The sequence below is a fragment of the Monodelphis domestica genome, chromosome 4, assembly GCF_027887165.1.
Source record: "Monodelphis domestica isolate mMonDom1 chromosome 4, mMonDom1.pri, whole genome shotgun sequence".
NCBI classification, from domain to species: Eukaryota; Metazoa; Chordata; class Mammalia; order Didelphimorphia; family Didelphidae; genus Monodelphis; species Monodelphis domestica.
In genome coordinates, this window is record NC_077230.1 from 106,042,174 (window position 1) to 106,062,388 (window position 20,215).

Consider the following 20,215-nt stretch of genomic DNA (forward strand, 5'->3'; position numbering starts at 1 on the left):
CATCTGAGTAAAGTCAGGAAAGCACTCTGCTGTCCTATCACAACAACAATCGCATTTACGTAGCACTTTAAAGTGTGTACTTTATCTCATAGCATCCTCACAACCACCCTATGCAATGGATGCTATTATTATTCTCATTTTGTAAATGAGGAAACTGAAGCCCAGAGAGATTAGCTAACTCTCACCCAACGTCAAAAAGGTCACTAATGTCTGAATCCAGATTAGAATTTAGATCTCCCTCATGCCAAATCCAACTTGTTTTCCATTGTACCATCCAACTGCCTCATTAATTTGCTGGGTAACCGTAAAGAAACTATTTCCTATTTCTGGATCTCGGTTTCGTCATCTGCAAAATGAAGCCATTGGACTGTACTCCCTTGCATCTCTAAAATCCTGTGACCCTAAGATTAGGTGACCTCAAAGGCTCTCAGAGCTGAGTCATTTAGCCCCTGAAGGAAGAGATCCTGAATTCAGAACTTGTGATATCCCAGTGCAGGAGATAATTATATTTAATATAATAATTATCAGAAAATATATAAGAGGGGCAGTTAGGTGGCTCAGTGAATAGAGAACTAAGGCTGGAGACAGGAGGTCCTGGGTTCAAATGTGATCTCAGATACTTCCTAGCTGTGTGACCCTGGGCAAGTCACTTAACTCCCATTGCCTGGCCCTTACAGTTCTTCTGCCTTGGAACCAATACACTTGATTCTAAGATGGAAGGAAAGTCTTAAAAAAAAAGATATATGTAAGAAGTGGCATTTTTTTTTTGGATACAAAAGGTCTGGATTTTTATTATTTCATTTTGCCAAACAAATAAAAGTAGCATTTTTGAAGTTATCCCATATTCCCATAGTCTTTTATGGAAATAACTAAATGAAATTGCTCTGTAGATAACAGCAACAAGAATGGGAAAATATGTTCTAGATAGATTGCATGGATTTCATGCCATTTACAACTTTCTTTCATCAAAAAATCTGATGAATTAGGTGGTGTGACTATGACTTTCCTTGAGGAAGCCAAGTCTCAGAGACCAAAAGACTTGACCAAAGTCATATAGCTATAAAATATCAGAACTAGGATTCAAAGAAACAACATGTTCTCATGGCTAGAGAGAAGGTAGCCCAGCGTCACGACAAAGGCATAGTGGCTGTAGCATGGACTTGTGGTCAGGAAGATTGGTCTTCAAATCTTAGATTTTTAAGGAGGAGAACCAAGAGAGAAGGGAGAAAATTGCTGTTATCTCGCTACACTAGACTCTGGATACTGACCTTTAATAGTCTCTTGCCTTATTCAGAGCCACTCAAGTAGCTACTCAATAAATATTAGCTGATGATTTTTTTTAATCCCCAGACATAATATTTTAAGAAACAGGAATTTAAACTGAAATGTCCTGGTGAGGTTTTGTTTGTTATTTAAAATGTTTGTTTTTAGAGCAGCAATTCAGAGCTGCTCTAAATGCAACACATCTTTTTGAGAGGGGATAAGGAAAGGCCCTGGAGCTTTGATTTCATTGGTATAAGGCAGTGATGGTAAACCTTTTAGAGACCACATACCATGCCCTGCCCCCCCCAGAGACTAAACAGCCCTGATTCTCCCCCACCCTTACCCCCAGACAGGGGAGGAAGCATTCCCTTTGGGCCACTGGGCAGAGGGGCAAGTGAATAAAAAAAATGTCCTCAGCATGATAGAGAGGAGGAAGGAAACAGCTCCCCCAGTCCCTCTGCCTTTCTGGTAATGAACTCTGGGGGGGGGGGGGTGACAACTTGCATGCTCACAGCGAGGGCTTTGTGTGCCCTTTGTGGCACGTGTGCCATAGGTTGACCGTCACGGGTTTAGGGAATTCCCAGGTGAAGAAATTCCCTCTACCAATTTAGATCATCACCTCTTTGCAATTCTTAGTTTTAGAGATGCCTAAAAAAACTGCCTTGCTCAGGGTCACCTAGCCAGTATATGTCACAGGCTGGACATGAACAAACCAGAACTTTTCTGGCTTCAAGGCTGGCCTCTTCATGCTACCAGGCTGCCTTTAGGTCCTTAATAAAAAATAAACAAATAAAAATGCCACACTTTCATGTCTTTCTGATAAAATTGGAGCTCCTGTGAAACCTATTAGGATTCTAGAGCCCCATCAGTCCCTTCAGAAGTAGAGAATTCTGCCAATGGACCAGTAGGCATGGACCAACAGAAAATTATGAAGGCACCATAGTCTGTCTTTGGGGGTAAAGGAACTATCCTTGTCTCCCCAGCCCCTTGTCTCCACCCAGACACCTAAGTCCTCCTAATACCTGAGTTGCTTTGGGTAGGAAAGAAAGGAAAATTTTCTCTCAAAGGTATGAAAGATTTAAATTGGTATGCCTCCAAGGGGTGTGTGCATTCTTTCAAAATTAAAGGAGAGTCAAGTAAGAACAATGCTTAAACTCTTTAAGAAAACACCTTTAAGGGTAAAATGTGAGGCACAATGACAGGGCAGTGGGTAATGGTTTCTTTGGGCAGAGCCCTTTCCTTATATCCTTCACATCCTACCACATCAATAGCCATTCTACATTGGACAGATAAGATTTGGGTGGAGAAGATAGAGAGAGGTCAATAAGGAAATATGTGGCATGAATGAAAATCTTACTACCCTTTCCTCTCTCCTCTCCATCTTTAGGCTCGAATGAAGATGTCTGTTACTTCCCCTGTGCCTTTAGACATTCTTGCTCTGAAGATACAGCCAATCTCCCAGAGTGCACCAACCTGTTTGGACCACAAGTGCTGGAGAGAACGAATTCCATTCTCTAGTAAGTGCAAAATGTCCTTTTCACTTTGGAGACACCCTCTTCCTTTCAGCAGAGAAGGTTGATGGGAATCTATGTTGTTAGAACCTGGGGACTATTTTGTTGACTTGTTTGATAGAAGGATATGAAAGCGATCCATTCCTAGTTTCGACACAGAGAGACTTGGTAGTCAACAGGAAAAAAGATTCACATTAAATTTCACTAAAACAAATACTGTCACAGAAGAAATCTCCATAAAATAAAGCAGATTTTTTCAGGCAGGATTGTCCACTTTCTAATTAATAATAGACCTTTCCAGCTCAGCGGGATAGCATAACATTTGTTATAATTGGGATTCAACTTATATATTTTTAAAAACCTACTTCAGAGAAATTCTTCTTATATATTTCACATCCTGAGGTATGAAATTGAGAGCTCTTCCATTTGCAAAACACTGATGTCAGTATTTTGTGGCCACAGCAGGTTTGGACTTGGTTTTTGCTTGGTGTAGCTGTCAGAAGGATTTAAATTTCAGATTCTCAGAGAGATAAGGAACAAAGAAAATCTGGAAAAGATTGTATGCTGAGGATGGCAAACTGAACTTTTTAAGTTGGAAACAGTTTTCTACTACAAGGAAGGAGGGACATTTGTACCCACCTACATGTAGCATTTTCATTAGGAGAGCAGAAAAGGGAACATTTTGTGGGTCCTTTTCACAGAGGCAAATAGTCAGAAAGTTCACAAAATATTTGACAGCCATGGTTGGTCTATAAATTATTTGGTGGCCTAGGTCTCAGCCTCTCCTGGTGGAGAGCAGCTGAGACTGTTAGGAGGAAGAAGTTATAGATTGGCCAAAAGGGAGAAATGAAGTCAAAGCTCATAGAAACATTCAGACTCTTCTCTTTCTGAGCCAGTTTTGGTGTGAGGATGGGAGTGTGCTAGAACAAAAGTGAAGGCTGCTTTGCTTCCATGCCATGTATGTTGGTGCTCTCTTCTCTTCCTACAGCCGTCATTTCTATCTGGCCTTCTGGGACTGAAAAGCAGTGGGTTAGCCCCTTTCCCTACCACCCACTACTCACTCCCATGTCCATCCTATGAAGGATCGGTGACTTTTTGCCCCTTGAGTGGTGTGAGATGGATGATCTTCCCAGCTCTGCCCCTAAGACCAACCGTTGGGTAGTAGGGGTTTGGGGGGGAGAGGTCACATTACTCAAATTTACAAACTTGACCTCTGGATCAGTCTCAGCATTCTTGCCTTGCCCAGGAACAATGGAAATGAAATGCCACAGCTGGACAATAACAAATGCCCCCTTCCCTAGAGAACAGAGACCTCCTCTCAGGCTAAATCCCATATCCCTCTTCTCCCCCCTCACCCCAACTTGCTGCATGGAGTTGTCCCATGATTCTTTGCTGTCAGGGCACCTCCTTCTAGAGTGAGAGTTGATAGATGAGTGTATTCACTGAACTGTGATAGTTGTAGGAATCAATCCTTCCTCAAAGTAGGGCCCCTCAGTATTAAGTTCTGTAGATGATGTCTGTAAGTCCACCTCTTTGTCTTCTCCCTTATCTTGCCATCTTCCCCAAACCCAGCTATCACTTACCCAAGGTCAACCCTTGGCAAAAGATTGACACTGACCAAGTTTGTCCTTGTGAAGGACATGCCTTGGAAACTGGAGCATCTTTTATATGATCAGTCAGTATTATTTTCCATTTATACAATCCAGGAACTTGTAGTGTTCACACTCATATGCCTGTCTACTCTTACAGGGCTACAGCCTTAATCTCAAATTTGGAAACTGTTGGCATCCCCCACACCCCCAGCCCCCCTCCCCAGCATTAAAGGAGCCTTATTTTTATGCTGTGTTGTCCAGCTGATTTTGATCTTTTTTTCTCCCCAGACATAGCTGGATTTGGAAATAGTTAATGAAGGATTTTTTGACAACTGTTAGAAGTATTTAATGCAAAGGAATATTTTATAACAGGAGCACTTTATTAGACCAAATAAATATTTTGAGGAAAAATCAAATGGCTAAGAATAGGAGAGAAGACTTTTTTCAAAATAAGGTTTAGGATCTATGTGTAAGAATTTTGAACATTCTGTTAATATGCCCTCATTATCTCATATGAAGTTTAGTACTCAGATACACTTGTTATTCCAAAGTTATAATATGCAGATATGCACATTTGAGCAAAAGAAGAAAACCTTAAGGAGCCATTGGTAAGATAGCTCTTCTTTTCCTCTTATTTTATGTTTCTTTTTTGCTTTAATTCTTCTTTCCTTCTTCTTCACTCTTCTTTTCTATACTTTTAAACTATTTACAAATCACAGAAGCACATTACTTACCTGCCGGTCATGTGTCTGTCTGTTGCCTTCAATCACTGCAACACAGATGAAAATAAAGACTAAAAACTAGTATCTGGTCATTTTAAATTAATGTCTAAAGACGATGCTCTAAGATTCCGGTGACCTCATTCAGAACTCCCTACTCTTATTCAGCCATTTCAATTGTGTGTAACTCTTCATGACTCTTATTTTGGGGTGTTCTTCGCAGAAACTGGAGAAACTGGAGTGGTTTGCCAGTTCCTTCTCCAGTTCATTTTATAGATGGCTAACTGAAGCAAAAACAGTTCAATGACTTGCCCAGAGTTATATAGCTAGTGTCTGAAGTTGGATTTGAACTCATGATGATGAGTCTTCCTGAGTCCAAGTCCAGTTCTCTATTCAGTGTGCCACTTAGCTGTGCAGGTACTTACTTTTACTATAAATATAATCAATAACATACCTTTTACTTGTATAGGGCTTTGCAAGATTTACAAATATCTAATTTTGTGCTTTCAGTCCTAGGAGATAGGCGGTATTATTATCCCCATTTTACAGATGAGATAACTGAGGCAGACAGAAGTTAAGTCACTCTCCCAGGGTCACTCAGATAGTAAGTCCCTGAGATTGGATTTGAACTCAGATCTTCTTGATGCCAGATGTAGTATTCTAGCTACTGTGCCATCTAACTGCCATCAAACAGGACTTAAATGTTTGTTTCTTAAGCTCACAGATGAGAGGTAGAAAACTAGAGGGATGAAGCTTGCAAGTGGCAGATACAAGCTGACAAGGAAGGAGGAGATAGAAAAACTATAAAAAAGCAGATATAAGCATAATAGCTTGGGGTCAGTGAGGTCCAGGGCAAATAGCTCCTTCACATGTCAATAGCCACCTTAGAGTATCACTCTGTGACCATAAGTATGAGCCATCAGTAGAAGTGAAATCATCAATCAGCTGTCAATCAATAAGTGTTTATTAAGCACCTCGTATTCAGCAAGCATTTGGAACACTCCTAGAAGAGTGAAACAATTTCTGTCTTAGAATGGATACTAAATTTCCATTCTAGGACAGAAGAATGGAACAGGCCAAGCAATCAGGACTAAATGACTAGCCCAAGGTCACACAGCTAGGAAGTGTCTGAGGTCAAATTTGAACCCAGGTGTTCTGGACTCCACACCTGGCACTCTATTCACTGTGCTACCTACCTGAAGTGATCTTACAATCTGAAGAGGAAATCTCGATCTCAATCTCCCTGTTTCTGGCTTTCTCCTCTCTCTTTCCCATCAATATCTTATCTAAATATTTAAATATATACACACCATATATATATATATAATAATGATATCTATTAATAATAATATCTAGAATTTATATAGAACTTTAAGGTTTACAAAGCACTTTACAATTATTATCTCATATGATCCTCACAATAGCCCTGGGAGGCTATTATTATCACCTTTTTACAGATGAGAGAATTGAAGTAGATGTCAGTTAAGTTACTGTCCCAGAATCATATAATTAGTGTCGGAGGCTAGATTCGAATTCAAGTCTTCCTGATTCCCCCCTGCATTTCCACTGTACCCCCTATCTATATTTGTATCTACATCTATATCTATATACATATACTATATACATAGGAGCATGTTATAGATTATTTATACAATACATATATTTATATATACGGAGTAAAATACAAATAAACTGAAGACATCAAGCACAGAAGAGCTGAGAGGAAGGCATTAGGAATTAGAGCAGGAAAGATGGAGAGATCTATATCTACTTCACGCAAAAGGTGATGTTTGAGTCATGTCTTAAAATGATGTCCAATCTATTCTGTTAAAGAAGGCAAAGAAAATATATTTTGGAAGGATTACCATTCAAAATAACAAAAATAAATGTTTTGGTGCTTGAAGTAGTAAACTTCAGTTCTCTAGAAATGTCACATTCATATGGATTCCTTCCCCAGTGATGCTGGGTACAGCAGATATTGATATATGCTACATTTAACATGCTGTTAAAATAAATATTAAAACCATATAGATACAATATATAAATATACTACTAAATATATTTATAAAATGTTAAATATAAATATAACATTAAATGCATTTATGAAATGGTAAATATAAATAACATAAATATAAAAACTAAATATAGATAGCATCAGATATTTCTCAAGGTGATAGTCACCTAAAGTGTGAGGTAGTAGTTAGAAATCTAGTCTCGGATTCAGGAAAACCTGGATTCAAACCCTGTCTCTGATACATACCAGCTATGTGTCTGTGGCCAAATCATTAACTTCTTAGAGCCCTGGGCAAGTCTCTGACTCCAAGCTTCAGACATATTGCAAATATGCATTTGCGAAGGGAATTTCCTCACTGAAAATCCCTCCAGTGATGAAGGAAGGAAGGAAGGAAGGAAGGAAGGAAGGAAGGAAGGAAGGAAGGAAGGAAGGAAGGAAGGAAGGAAGGAAGGAAGGAAGGAAGGAAGGAAGGAAGGAAGGAAGGAAGGAAGGAAGGAAGGGAAGGAGGAAAAGACAAGAATAAAAAAGAAATGTTGAAGCTGAAAGGAACCTTAGACATCATTTCATCAAATCCTCTCCTTTTGTAGGTGAGAAGGTAAGGCCCAGAGTTGCTCAGGAAGAAAATCTAAACAAAGGTTACATAGCTAATTAGTAGCAGAGCTCATAATTATGTATCTCAAAAGCATCTAGAACTGTAAACTGGTGGCAGATCAATCAATTATTGAGAAAATGTTATCCTTCCCTCTTGAGAGATAATGCAGAAAGAGATTACACGGATTTGGGGGATTTGTCACATCTAATCCTGACTGCAATTCTGGTACTGGTAAAATGTGCCCTATTTGGGGAACTCAGAAATCCAAAGTTGTGCTGCCATGTTATCTTTTTTTCAATACTTTTACATTTATTTTTTTCAATTACATGTAGAAATAAAATTTGGCAATTGTTTTCTAACATTCTACTATTCATATTCTTTCCCGCCCTCCCTACAACACAAATAATTAAAAAAAACTCTCAAAGGAAATAAAAAAGGGAAGTTCTATCATGTTACTATGTAAAATTATATCTCAGAATCCAAGGTAATGGATATGATATTCAGGTCCACCTCGCCATAAACAACCCTGAAAGAGCCTAGATCTTGATACTCCAGATACCTGTCTGGGAAATTGAAAGTAATTTGTTTTACCAAAAGATCCTAAAATTTCTTTAGCAGAAAACTGCTACATGATGTATTTCTCCCTCCCACCCCACCCCCAATATTTTGTTTTTTCAGTTACACATAGAAACAATTTTTTGGCAATTTTTTTTTTTACATTTTAGAATTCAGATTTTCTCCCTCCTTACCCTTCCTGTACCCCTTCCCTGAAGTGGTGAATGATATATCATGGTGTATATCTAATAGGATTCAGTTTATAGGAATTTAGTTTGCATGCAACTATTTGGAAATCACATAAAATGAAGTAAATCTGTAGTCCCTTTTCTTTATTTTTATGGAATTTCTTCTATCTCAAATTCTTTTTCACACAGATTTCAGTCAAGTCAGTTCTCCAAAATCCTAACCTATATAAAAGATACTTAAAAGCATCAACTTCACATCAGTCTCTATTAAATTTCATCTTTGTGTGTTTAGTCCTTTATTTGAGCCTATTGAGAGAGTTTTAAATCTTGATTCTGCTACCCTTTGCAATACAAATTATAAAACAGAAAAACTATTTCGTTTACAAATACATTTTCTTCTTCATCATCCTATTTGTGCAGATTCTGAGGGGCTCAGAAGTTGTTATAATTTTTATCTCATTTATAAAGTCATATAACTACAGAACTGAAAGATCTTAGAAATGCTTGACAAATGGTTAAAGCATCTGAAAACTGCTTATTTACATCCTTTGACCATTTATCAGTTGAGGAATGACAGGTAAGTAGCATTTTAAAACCTAATTTTACATTATGTAATATATATAAATTTGTTTTCCCAACCTGTTATGAACTATTAAGAAAATTTTACAATCATGACTCTATCAATCATCTTATTAGCTACCCTTCTCCAGTTTTCTGTTATCTCCAAATATGATAAACATTTTTCTATATCTTCATCAAACTTACTGATTAAAAAAAAAGAATAGAACAAAGATAAAAACAGAGTCCTATAACACACCTCTAGATGCCCCTTCACCATCCTGTCATCATCTCAGTCCTCTCAGCAACTCTTTGGGCCTAATTGTTCAACTAAATTTCAATCTAAATGTATACATTTTACTATATTATCCACAAAGATATTCTGAAAACATTTTCAGATGCCTTTCTTGCTCTAAGCAAGAAATATTTATGATCTTTCTCTTGTCTACCAGACTTTTGTTGACAAGTCATTTTTCAGTTGTATCTAACTATCTGTCACCCTATTTAAGGTTTTCTTGGCCAAGTTACTAGAGCTTTGCTCTTTCTTTCTCTAGCTCTAGCTATAGATGAGGAACTAAAGTAAGCAGGATTAAATGACTTGCCTAGGGTCACACAGCTAGTGCCTGAGGCAACATTTGAACTCATGAAGATAAATCTTCCAGATTCCAAGTACAGTGCTCTATCCATTGTGACACCTAGCTGCCCACCTACCAGATTGGTAATCTTTTTTTTTTTTTTTAACTTTATCTTCTCTCTTGGAATCAATACTGTGTATTGGTTCCAAGGCCAAAAGTGGTAAGGGCTAGGCAATGGGGTTTAAGTAACTTGCCCAGGGTCACACAGCTGGGAAGTGTCTGACACCAGATTTGAACCCAGGACCTCCAATCTCTAGGCCTGGCTCTCAATACACTGAGCTACCCAGCTGCCCCCAGTAATCTTTTTTTAAAAAGGAAAAAAAAAAGTTAATGTAGGTTCATTCGTTGTTCTTAGTGAACCTATGGTGATCATTGATTGCTTTTCCTTTTAAATATTCTGTGTTCTTATGAACTAATAATCATCAATAAATACTATCTAAAGTCATGATTGATCACTTCATTTACACTTATTTCTTCATTTTTATACCTGTTCTTTGGACCTCACCAATCTCCTCAATAAAATGAGAGAGTTTGATTAGCTGATTTCTAGAGTCCCTTCAAACTGTAAAATTCTCTAATCCAAATTATCCTTTTAAGAATACTGGTAAAGATTGAGACACATGGGTTCTGGAGCCCACTTTTTAAACTCAGGTACATTTCCCCCATTTCCACATTTCTGTAGTCTCTTTCATTCTCCATGATTCCTCAGATATTACTGACAATGACTTGAGATCAAATAATGGGATCATTAAGAGTTGTTAAATGGGTTCCTAACTTTTTTCTTACTTGTATTTGGCTTCCATGTATTGTTATAATGTTTTGTTTTGTTTTTCTACACTTCTCAAAATGCAATCTTTCCTCTTGCTGGAGGATTTCCTCTTTATCTTCTTCTTCCTCCTCCTCCTCATCACCATCATATATAAGAAGTATTTATTGGACTCAGAAAATGTTCCATGAATGAATGGATGAATGATGGCAGCACCACTGGGTTGGAAAAGTTAGAGAGGACATTTCTGAGAAATTAGACCTGGGGCCTTGAAGAAAGGGTAGGATTTAAATAGATGAGAAACAGAGAAGATAAGATGCCTAATATAAAACAGGCTATAATGAGTACCTGAAAGGATAGTGGTATCATGTATGTAGTTTGAAGGATGAGTAGACCAGTTTGGTTTGAAAAGAGTTCATTTGGGGGCATAGTCCAAAATAGAAAATAATAGCAAAAATATTATGGACCTTGATACCATACAGATGAATTTGGGGTCAGGAATTTGATTCATCCTACTCACCCCACTCATTGACCCAGAAGGTGTTAGAGTTTGTGCCTGGTGACATGGCCCATCCTATGTGTAAGACTGATTGATGATATTGACTTTACCTCTTACATTCTACTGAGGAAATTAAGATCATTCAATGAGAGCTTCTCTCCATTGCCTTAATTGCAAAGTTCTTTGACATATTCCCCACTCCATTCCTCCAAGGCTCTGATAATGAAGTGGCCTTTGTCCTTACTTCGACCAACCCCTTCCACATGTGCTGCTTTTCCACCTCTCTCATCTTCTACAGTAGAGTGCAACCTCAGTGCCCTTTCTCTCATCTACTTTCTTGAATCTTCTACCTCTCCCTATCTACTTGACTTTCCTTACTGCTTTCAATCATATTCAAGTCTCCTCACAGTAAAAAAATAAAAGAACAACACTTTCATTAGATGCCCCACAAGCCCCTCAAACTATTGTTTCATCTATTTCCTCTGATTTCTCAAACTCCCTGAAAAATCTGCCCCTACTTCCTCTTCTCTCACTCACTCCACCTTTTGCAGTACAGATGCTCACCTTTTCATTGAACTGAAACTGCTCCCTCCAAAATTACCAACAACCTCGTAACTGCCATTTCTGATGGTCGTCTTTCAGGACTTCTCTTTCTCAGTTTGTCTTCTGCATTTGATGCTGGTTTCATCCACTACTCTCCTCTGTTTTTGTGACATAACTTTCTCCTAGTTCTTCCCCTGACTGACCACTCATACATTTGTTTTGCTGGCTGATCATATATGTTATACCCTCTAACTGTAGCTGCTCCATAAGGATCTGCCACAGGTCCTCTTCTCTTTTCTTTTTGCACCTTCTTTTGGTGACCTCACCAGCTCCAATAGTTTTGACTGGCAGCCCCCATCTCTCCACTGAGCTTCAATCCAACATCAGTAATTGCCTGTTGCATGTCCTAAACACAACTTAAACTCAGCATATCCACAACTGAACTCATTCTCTTTCTCCCCAAACCCTTCCCTTTTACAAACTTCCCTATTTTTGTTGAAGGCTCCATTATACTTCCAGTCTCTTTGCTTTATAATCCTCCTCTCTCTCATCCTTCCTATACAATCAATGGCCAATGCCAGGTCCTCCTCTCTACACCATCCTTGCATTTGACCTCTTTTGCTCAAGGGGCTACCACATTAGTTCAGGTCCTCATCACTTCTTGCTTAGATTATTGCAACTAACTCTTCATTAGTTTTCCTGTCTCAAGTTTCTCCCTTTCCAACCCTTTCTATACATTCAACTACTAAAGGGTGTTTTCTTCATTGCAAATCTTCCTACTTCTCTACTCAGTCAATTTCAGTGGTTCCCTATTGCCTCAAGGATCAACTATAGACTCCTCTGTTCAAATTTTAAAGCCTTTCACAACCTGGCCCCAACCTATCTTTCCCTGGATATTATTCCCCTTCTGGCCGGCCTTCTGTTCCTCACACATCTCTCTATCTCTTTTCTCTATGCCTTTACTAGATTGTCCCTCCTACCTGGGATGTACTGCCTCCACCTCTTTCTATAAAACCCTTCTTTTCTTTCAAATCATAGTTCAAGCAATACTTTCTACAAAAAAACTTATCCCAATTCCTCTAAACTACTAATGCCTTCCCATCCTAATTACGTCCTATTTAACATTGTATTAATTTGTATTCTCTTTTTATTCATTCTGTATGTAGTTATATATTTACTTCTTGTCTTCCCTTAATTTGAAATTGTTTGAGCAGTAATTGTCCTATTCTTTATATTTGTTTCCCAGGCATATAGTAGGTGCTTAATAAATGCTTTATTGAATAACCTTGCAAGACCTCCTACACACACACACACACACATATATCCCAAAAGAGCCTTTGAAGTGCCAGAAGTTGTACCTACCATTAGAATTCTTCATTTGGATTAAGGCAAATATGCTAAAACAGACTACTAGAAAAGAAAAACTTTTAGACTACATTAGTCAGTCAATCATTTATTGACTACATACAATTATTAAGTGATTACTGTATGGCAGACACTGTGCTCTAAGTGCTGGGGATACCCCCAAAAGGCAAAAAGATAGTCCTTTTTCTCAAGGAACTCTTGTTCTACTGGGAAGGCAACATGCAAAAGAAATGTACATCCAAGAGATGGACAGTTTAAATGGAAGGCAATTAAAAATATTTACATAGATCAGCTTATTAAGGAACCTGAGGAATTAAAACAGGATCTATTTTGATGGAAGAAGGAGAAGAGGTCACAAAGGTAGAGAGAATGGGAATAGACTAGGGTGACAACTAAGCATGGGAAGCTGATAACAGCTGTGAGGGTAGCACAGCATAGAGGGCACTGGATTTCTGTGTGTTTACAAGTAGGGTGAAGGGAAGAGCTAGAGAAAGGAGCAGATGGTGAGTAGGTCACCAAAAGAGGAGGTGAGAGGTAGGGCAAGCCTGCTGACTTGGCAATTGACACTCCTTTAATTAATATGTCCTCAGGTTTGGGGCCAGCCTGAGAAAGGAATAAGGTACTGATTTCTTTGCTTTTTTTTTTTAAGTCACATGAGTGTGTCCTAGGAACCAGAGGAAAAAGGACTGAGCCTTATAGCTGAGATCCTTAAGTAGATTTGGGAAAGATCAGCATAGAAATGACAATTAAGTCCATGAGAACTGATGAGATCACCAAGTGAACTTTTTTCTCAGGAGACACTCATGGACCAAACCTGGATGAAGATGCCACAAAGGCTACCCAGGAGAGAACAGTATCATGAAAGCCTAGAGAGAAGAGAGTTTTAAGGGAAGGAGGGTGATTATCAAGATCAGAGACTGCAGAGAGGTCAAGGAGAATAAGGGTGATGGAAAGCTTAGGGTCAAAGTCAAACTAGCATACATGGAAACAGGAAACAATATAAGATAACATAAGATCAAGGACAAGACTATTTCACACTGGTAAGTGCTATAGGAGTTCAGAATGAATCTTTGGCTTCTCTAACAATAACCTCTCTAATCTCCAGGGATGACCTTGCCTGGCTCCTGTCTGAAATTGCATTGGGAAAGTATGCTCAGATGTCAGAAATTCCCCAAATAGTCTTTCTATGTAACCTCCCTATAACCGGGCAGTCGACCTGGGCAGAGTCCTAAACTCCAGAAAAGTGATGAATCAGGAGCCGCAGAGGCAGGATGTCACCTACATTAGGATTTAATTTTCTGCCTGAAGGGAACTTTCAGAGTTTTATCTGGGCCATCCCTCTCCAGGCCTGCGCCCAAATCATTCCAAACAAGGAATTGTCTACCCCTGTTTATTGCACAAGACCTTCAAAGGAGGTAACTCCACAACCTCCCTTGTCAACACATCAGAATTTCTCCTTGCCATTATGGACAGGAAGACCTTTTTAGGGTCCAATCTAAATCCCTGCTGCTACAGTTTAAATTCATTATTTTTTTGTCCTGTTCTTAATGAAAACAGGAAATAACTGCTCAGAGCCATTAACACCCAAACACAAATATCTCTTGAGTAGAAAGGAGCTGTGGAAATTAAAGGTATAAATCACATATATAGTGACACATATATATTTGTATGAGAAAGTTAGTTGGTGAGATCCAATGTGTATAACTACAAGATGAGAGGTTAGGCACAGCACAATGGACAGATATTATAGAGGACTTGGCACTCTGAAGACCTGGGTTCTGTTCTCCTCTGACAAATATTAGCTAGTGAACATGACCAAGTTATCAATCTCAGTTCCCGAGGAGCTCCTCACCTACACTGATGGAGGGAATTTCCATACTGGGAGATGCATCATGCCAATGAAGTCCTAGGCACACACCAAATACACGTGTGCATGCATAATTTATTTAACCTCTTTAATTTGTAAAATGTAACTAATTCTAGCAAGTCTGGGCTGCACTTTCCTTTGCACTACTGATGAAGAATGGGTTTATGAGTAATGGTGGCCAGCAGTAAGGGATTTCGAGCTATTTTACATAAACTGTTTTCCAGTGTTTTGGCAATATCAGCTTATAGACAAACAATGCATTAATTAATAATGAGTACTGTGTTTATTAAAGCAGGTCCAGCATGAGTGATTCACGGAACTATTCAATTAGGAGTTAATCGCAGTAACCATGCATGCTTCAAAGGGAAAAAATAATTTAAAACTCTACAATTTGGAGTTCTTAAACTTAAACTGGTTTCTCCCCCTTTCCCCAGAATCACCCCTTTACAGTAAATCGGAATTGATACAGTCTGTGCTTCAAGATTGGGCAAGTCTGTCTTGGAGCTTCGGAGACTCACTCAACTATCCATAAAAATTGCCTGAGTGTTGTAACTACTACACATTCCTTCTTTTTGCCACACTCTACAGAAACTTGAACTGACCAGAATAAATATCAAGTGATATAAGCTCTCTAGGAGTAGTATAATACAAGCAGTAGGGTTAAACTTCAATAGAAACTGGGCCACTAAACCTTCCATTAAATCCTGAGAGTACATTTTGACTGAGAAAAGCACATATTAACATTATCTCTGTTTTACTGAATTTGAAATTATTTTAGCTGTTTCTCAACTGCATTTAATCTAGTTAGGGCTCATTCAGGAATGGCCCACTGATGGTATCTTTTTAACTTCTTTGGGTTATTGGATTGAGTTCTAGACTTCAGTTAGGTTCCAGTTCTACCTTAACAGTTAGGAGTACCGAGAACCTTGGCATTAACTCCCTTAATCTCTATGACCCTCTGTTTCTCATCTATAAAATGAGGATGATAATAAGAGCACCTTAGGATGTTTCAAGACTCAAGTCAGATAATTTATGTAAAGGGTTCTGCCAGCCTTAAATTACTACACCAACACCAACTTTTAGTAATATCTTTAAGTTGGAATTGGCACATGCTACCATGTAAGAATTGGAAGCATTTTGAAACCTGTGCACATTTTGGCTCTTCCGGCCCATACTAACCTGTTTCCAATTGCTTTAATTACCCATCTAGAGAGCTTAAAGAAGACTTGGGATAGTAGGTGAGTGGGACAAGAAGGGAATGGGTAGAAAGGGAAATCTGATTTGCTATGCACTAGCTCCTTTTTTAAACTTCGATACAGAAACTTGTCTGGTACACATAATATTACAATAATGGCAGGACTAAGACTCAAAGTCAGTGTGGCATAATGGAAAGGGGAGTGAAGTGGGAGCAAGGAGATCTAGGTTCCATTTTTGGTTCTGCCACTCTCTCTTAGGGGAAAATCAGTTAACTTCTGTGGGCCTCAGTTTCCTCATCTTTCAAAATAATTACAAGATTTTATGGTCTCTCCCAGTCCTAATATCCCGTTTCCTATTTTTCCTTCCTTCTACTCTAGTGCTAATTTTCCACTACCTCATCAGGCCTTTAAGGTCACTTCATTTTATTCCCAAGATTTTAATCAAAGCTCTACTGCCTCCCTACTCCCCTCCCACCCTTAACATTTTTTTTTGCTTTTACTTTTATCATTTTTATTGCTTTCTGCCTACACATATTTGAGTGCTTCCTTAAAGTCCGGAGTGTAGTGGAGAAACAAAGATGTCTAAGACTTGGCCCCTGCCCTCCAGGAGCTTACAAGTCTAGTAGGGGAGATAAGATGGATTATAAATAACTACAAGGCTGTATATGTTAATTGCTAGTTGCCTAGTAGCACTCTCCGTCTTTGCTGAGTTCCTTAGTGCTTGTCAGTGGGTTGTACCAAGAATGTTCTTTGGTCATTTGGTATGTTTATATATTCTGTCTCTCCGAGAGGGCCTTCCTTCCTCCTCTCTGGGGAAGCAGGGGGCATCAGTATTCCTCACTACCCCCACTCTCCTCCTATACAGCCTTATCTAGGGCTTTGCAAATACTGCACCCTCAAGGGAATGTCCTTGCTTGCTTGACTGACTGTCTGGAACGATGACTCCCAAACCCCTGTTGGTCAGTGTTGCCAGATTTGGGTTTTAAATCACTGCCTGGTGTGGGCGCCGGGTGTAGCAGGGTGTAGGACTGCGGCGGCGGCGGCGGCGGCGGCAGTGGCGGCGGCGGCAGTAGCAGCGGCGACATTGCTTTCTGGACTGAGATGTCTGACTAATGCGCACAGGCTTTCTTCCGCAGTAGATCCCCGGGTGCTAGTGATTTCTAGCAATAATAGCCCCGACGTGGGGTCTCTGGGTTCGCAGTGACCCCGGAGGGCTTGGGGTTAGTGTCAAAGCGCAAGAGCAAGGCTCTGGGTGGAGATTGAAGTCAGTACCCGGTTCATTGCTGGGGCTGCTGCTGCTGGACACAACCTTTTGCATTTTCTTCTCTGGGTTCTACTGGGAGCGAAACCTTTTTTTGCAACGCCCTCCATCACCCCTTCAGCTTAATCCTTTTCTCTCTAAGTGACTTTTGGAAGTTACTAGAAAAGCGAACCCCTGCCTGCTAGCTTCAGGTCAGGACAGCTTCTCTCGCGGACTCCGCGGACTCCGAGCTCCGGATGTCGGGCAGGGATGTCCGCAGCTCCGCAGTTACAGGTTAGACTTTGGCTGGGGGATCCTTAGTGCGGTCTGGCTGCATTTTGCCAACGCCATCATCATTATTTTCGATATCATCCTTAATATTATTTTGCAAACGCCATGCCCTATGGAAATTAACCACTTCCCCTGACACTTCCAATCCTGACTCTTCTGCCTGGGTGGCTTTGCACTTGCCTTGCAGGAAACGAGGCTTAGGGGCGGGAGAAGGGGGCACCCAAGCTGCTGAGCAGCGTCCACATCTCAAAGCACTGTCAGTTCTGCTGACCTGCACCTTTCTGTGTGCCCTCTCCAAGCGTTTCAGGAAAAGGAGGTCTCCACCATTCTAGGCACTTTGGAAAAAGCAGCAAAGGAATACCTACCTCCGCCCTACCTATTTTCCTCCTTCCCCCCGCCCCCTACACACACCCCGCGCCAGGTTTGGGCACCTAGCCCAGCCGCTGGAGGGGGAATGCAGCCCTGAGACGTGCCTCGGTTTCCACCGGTGGGAGCCAACTTTGCTTCCCTGCGGGACCCTCCCCTGCGCTCCCTCCGCTCCCTCTGCAGCCCCAAGCTGCTGTTATTGCTGCTGCTGGTGCTGCAGCCGAAGCTGAAGGACGGTTAGGCGCTCAGATACCGGCCAAGGGAACCTCCTTAGCGGAGCCCCATGATGTCAGCTTGCATCGTGCAGCCTACGGGCGGCGGTGGGGACAGGGACGGGGCTTTGCAGTCCTCGGGGCTCTCCGACGGCAGCGCTGTCCCCGGTTCCGGTGCCTCCTCCTCGTGCAGCCCCGGCTCCGGCTCCTGTTCCGCGACACCGCTACCGCCACCACCTCCTCCTCCGCCACCGCAGAGCCTGTGGCTCGAGCTCCGACCCGCCTGCATGAGGACCCAGCAATGCCCCAGCGAGTCCAGCGGGCAGACCAGCGGAGAGATCTGCACTAGCAGCAGCAGCGGCGGCAGCAGCGCCGGGCTCTCCCCGGGCTCCGATTCCGACAGCAGCGGGGTCGTGTGTGGCGGCCGGGGCGGGGGCGGTGGGGGGATGCGAGGAGTCCTGTCCCGGTACTGGAGCCTGGAGAGTCTGCACTCAGCCACCGGTAAGCGCCCCCTCTTCCTTACCGGCTCTCTCTGATCTCCCTGCTTCCCCATCCCCTCTTCCTTTCCTCTTTTTCTTCCCTCATTTTCCTTCCCTTCCTCTTTTCGTTTCCCTTTCTCATTCTTCCTTGTTCCCTTGCCCATCTCCTTACATCCCCTCTGTTCCTTCTTCATCCCTCCTTTCCTCTCCATTTTTTCCCTTCCCTTCTGTCTCCCCCCCTCATCTTTTCCTTGTCTTCCTCCTTGCCTTTCCCCCTCCCTATTCAACTGCCCTTGGTGGCCTCGGTCAGTCAAATTAGAAGCATGTATACGTTTTTAAGGAGAGATTAGAATTTAGTCAGGTTGAATCCTTTATTACGGTTCAGATTGCAAGTGTGACAGAATGGATCCCCAAACAGATTTTGAACCAATGAGCAATGATATGGTTATACATGAACATGTATACTAGCTACCCCAGGTACTGGGATTCCCTTACCTGCACGGATGCAACTCTGCTGTTGGGGCATAGTACTCTGTGATAGAGAGAAGCTGGCTAGTTGGGAGATTTCCTCATTTAATGTCTGAGTATGACACATTTTAACATATCAGCACAAAGCTTTCCAGGCACAGATAGAAATGATCGCTGATAATAGTGGTTTTCATTCACATTCACTTCCCTGAGGCCAGATTTTAGCGCCTGGCTCTGGCATACATGTGTTCCCTGCCCTCTCACCCCACACCTACCTGTACACACCATAGTCTGCCTGTAGAAGAGACTTTTCTTGTTTGGATTCCAGAATTCTTGGGAAGCCAGAGCAAGAAATCTTGACAGAGGTGGGTGAAGAAGCTGATCTTGATAGTGGCTTTTATAGAGTCAATTTCCTCATAGAGTTAGTGCTAAACTGGTTCCTTTACATTTCATTTTCTGCAAATCAGTCAATCAACAAGTGGGAATAAGGCATTCTTTACTAGGAAGAACATTGGATAGGAGTCAGACCCTATTGAGACCCTAGCTCAATAGATGGGCAGACTTTGGGAAATTGTATAATCATAATAACTGCTCAGTATATGTGCTTTAGGGCTTGCAAAATACTTTCTTTACAGCAGCCCTGTGGTATAGGTAGGTATAAAATAACAATCTCCATTTTATAGGTGGAAATTCCAATAGAGGGGAAACTCAGAGTTAGAGAGGTTGAATGAGCTACCCAAGAGCAGGCTTGCACTTGATCCTGGGATTTTTTGACCAGTTTGGCCAGTGGGTTTGCTACTCTACCATACAACCCAGAGTTTATACCTTCAGTTTCCTCATTTGTAAAATGAGGGGATTGCAACTTAGGGATTTCTTTTTTTTCTTTTTCTTTATAAACTCTTACCTGCTGCCTTAGTATCAATTCTAAGACAAAAGAGGGAAAGGAGCTAGGCAATTGAGGTTAAGTGACTCACCCAGGGTCACCTAACTAGGAAGTATCTGAGATCAGATTTGAACCCAGGTCCTCCAGACTCTCAGGCTAGAGCTCTATCCACTGTACTACCTAGTTATACCCTCTGAGATCCTTTCTAGATCTCTGCTCTTTTCCGTATCTGTGAGAGATCACTAGCACTGTGGCATTCAAATTCAAGAATAACTTAAACAAGATCTCTTCTCAGAAAGGGGCTACTGGGAGAAGTGGAGGGAAAATAAACATTTGTATAGTGCCTACTATGTGCTAATCACTTTACAAATATTACCTCATTTGATTCACACAACAACCTGAGAGGTATCAAT

The 20,215-nt window shown here is 40.9% G+C and overlaps 1 protein-coding gene across 8 annotated transcripts in view; it reads left to right on the forward strand.

Moving 5' to 3' along the window:
• ARHGEF4 (Rho guanine nucleotide exchange factor 4) overlaps nucleotides 1-20,215 on the forward strand; it is a 518,865-nt gene that overhangs the window by 297,177 nt on the left and 201,473 nt on the right. For 7 of the 8 annotated variants that reach the window (XM_056793688.1, XM_056793685.1, XM_016433561.2 and 4 more), the window contains one exon: nucleotides 2,651-2,780. In XM_056793688.1, coding sequence (XP_056649666.1) covers nucleotides 2,651-2,780 — 130 coding nt within the window. Of the gene's footprint in view, nucleotides 1-2,650; nucleotides 2,781-16,179; nucleotides 18,474-20,215 lie in introns of those variants that run through there. The other variant, XM_007493965.3, reaches the window with a different exon arrangement.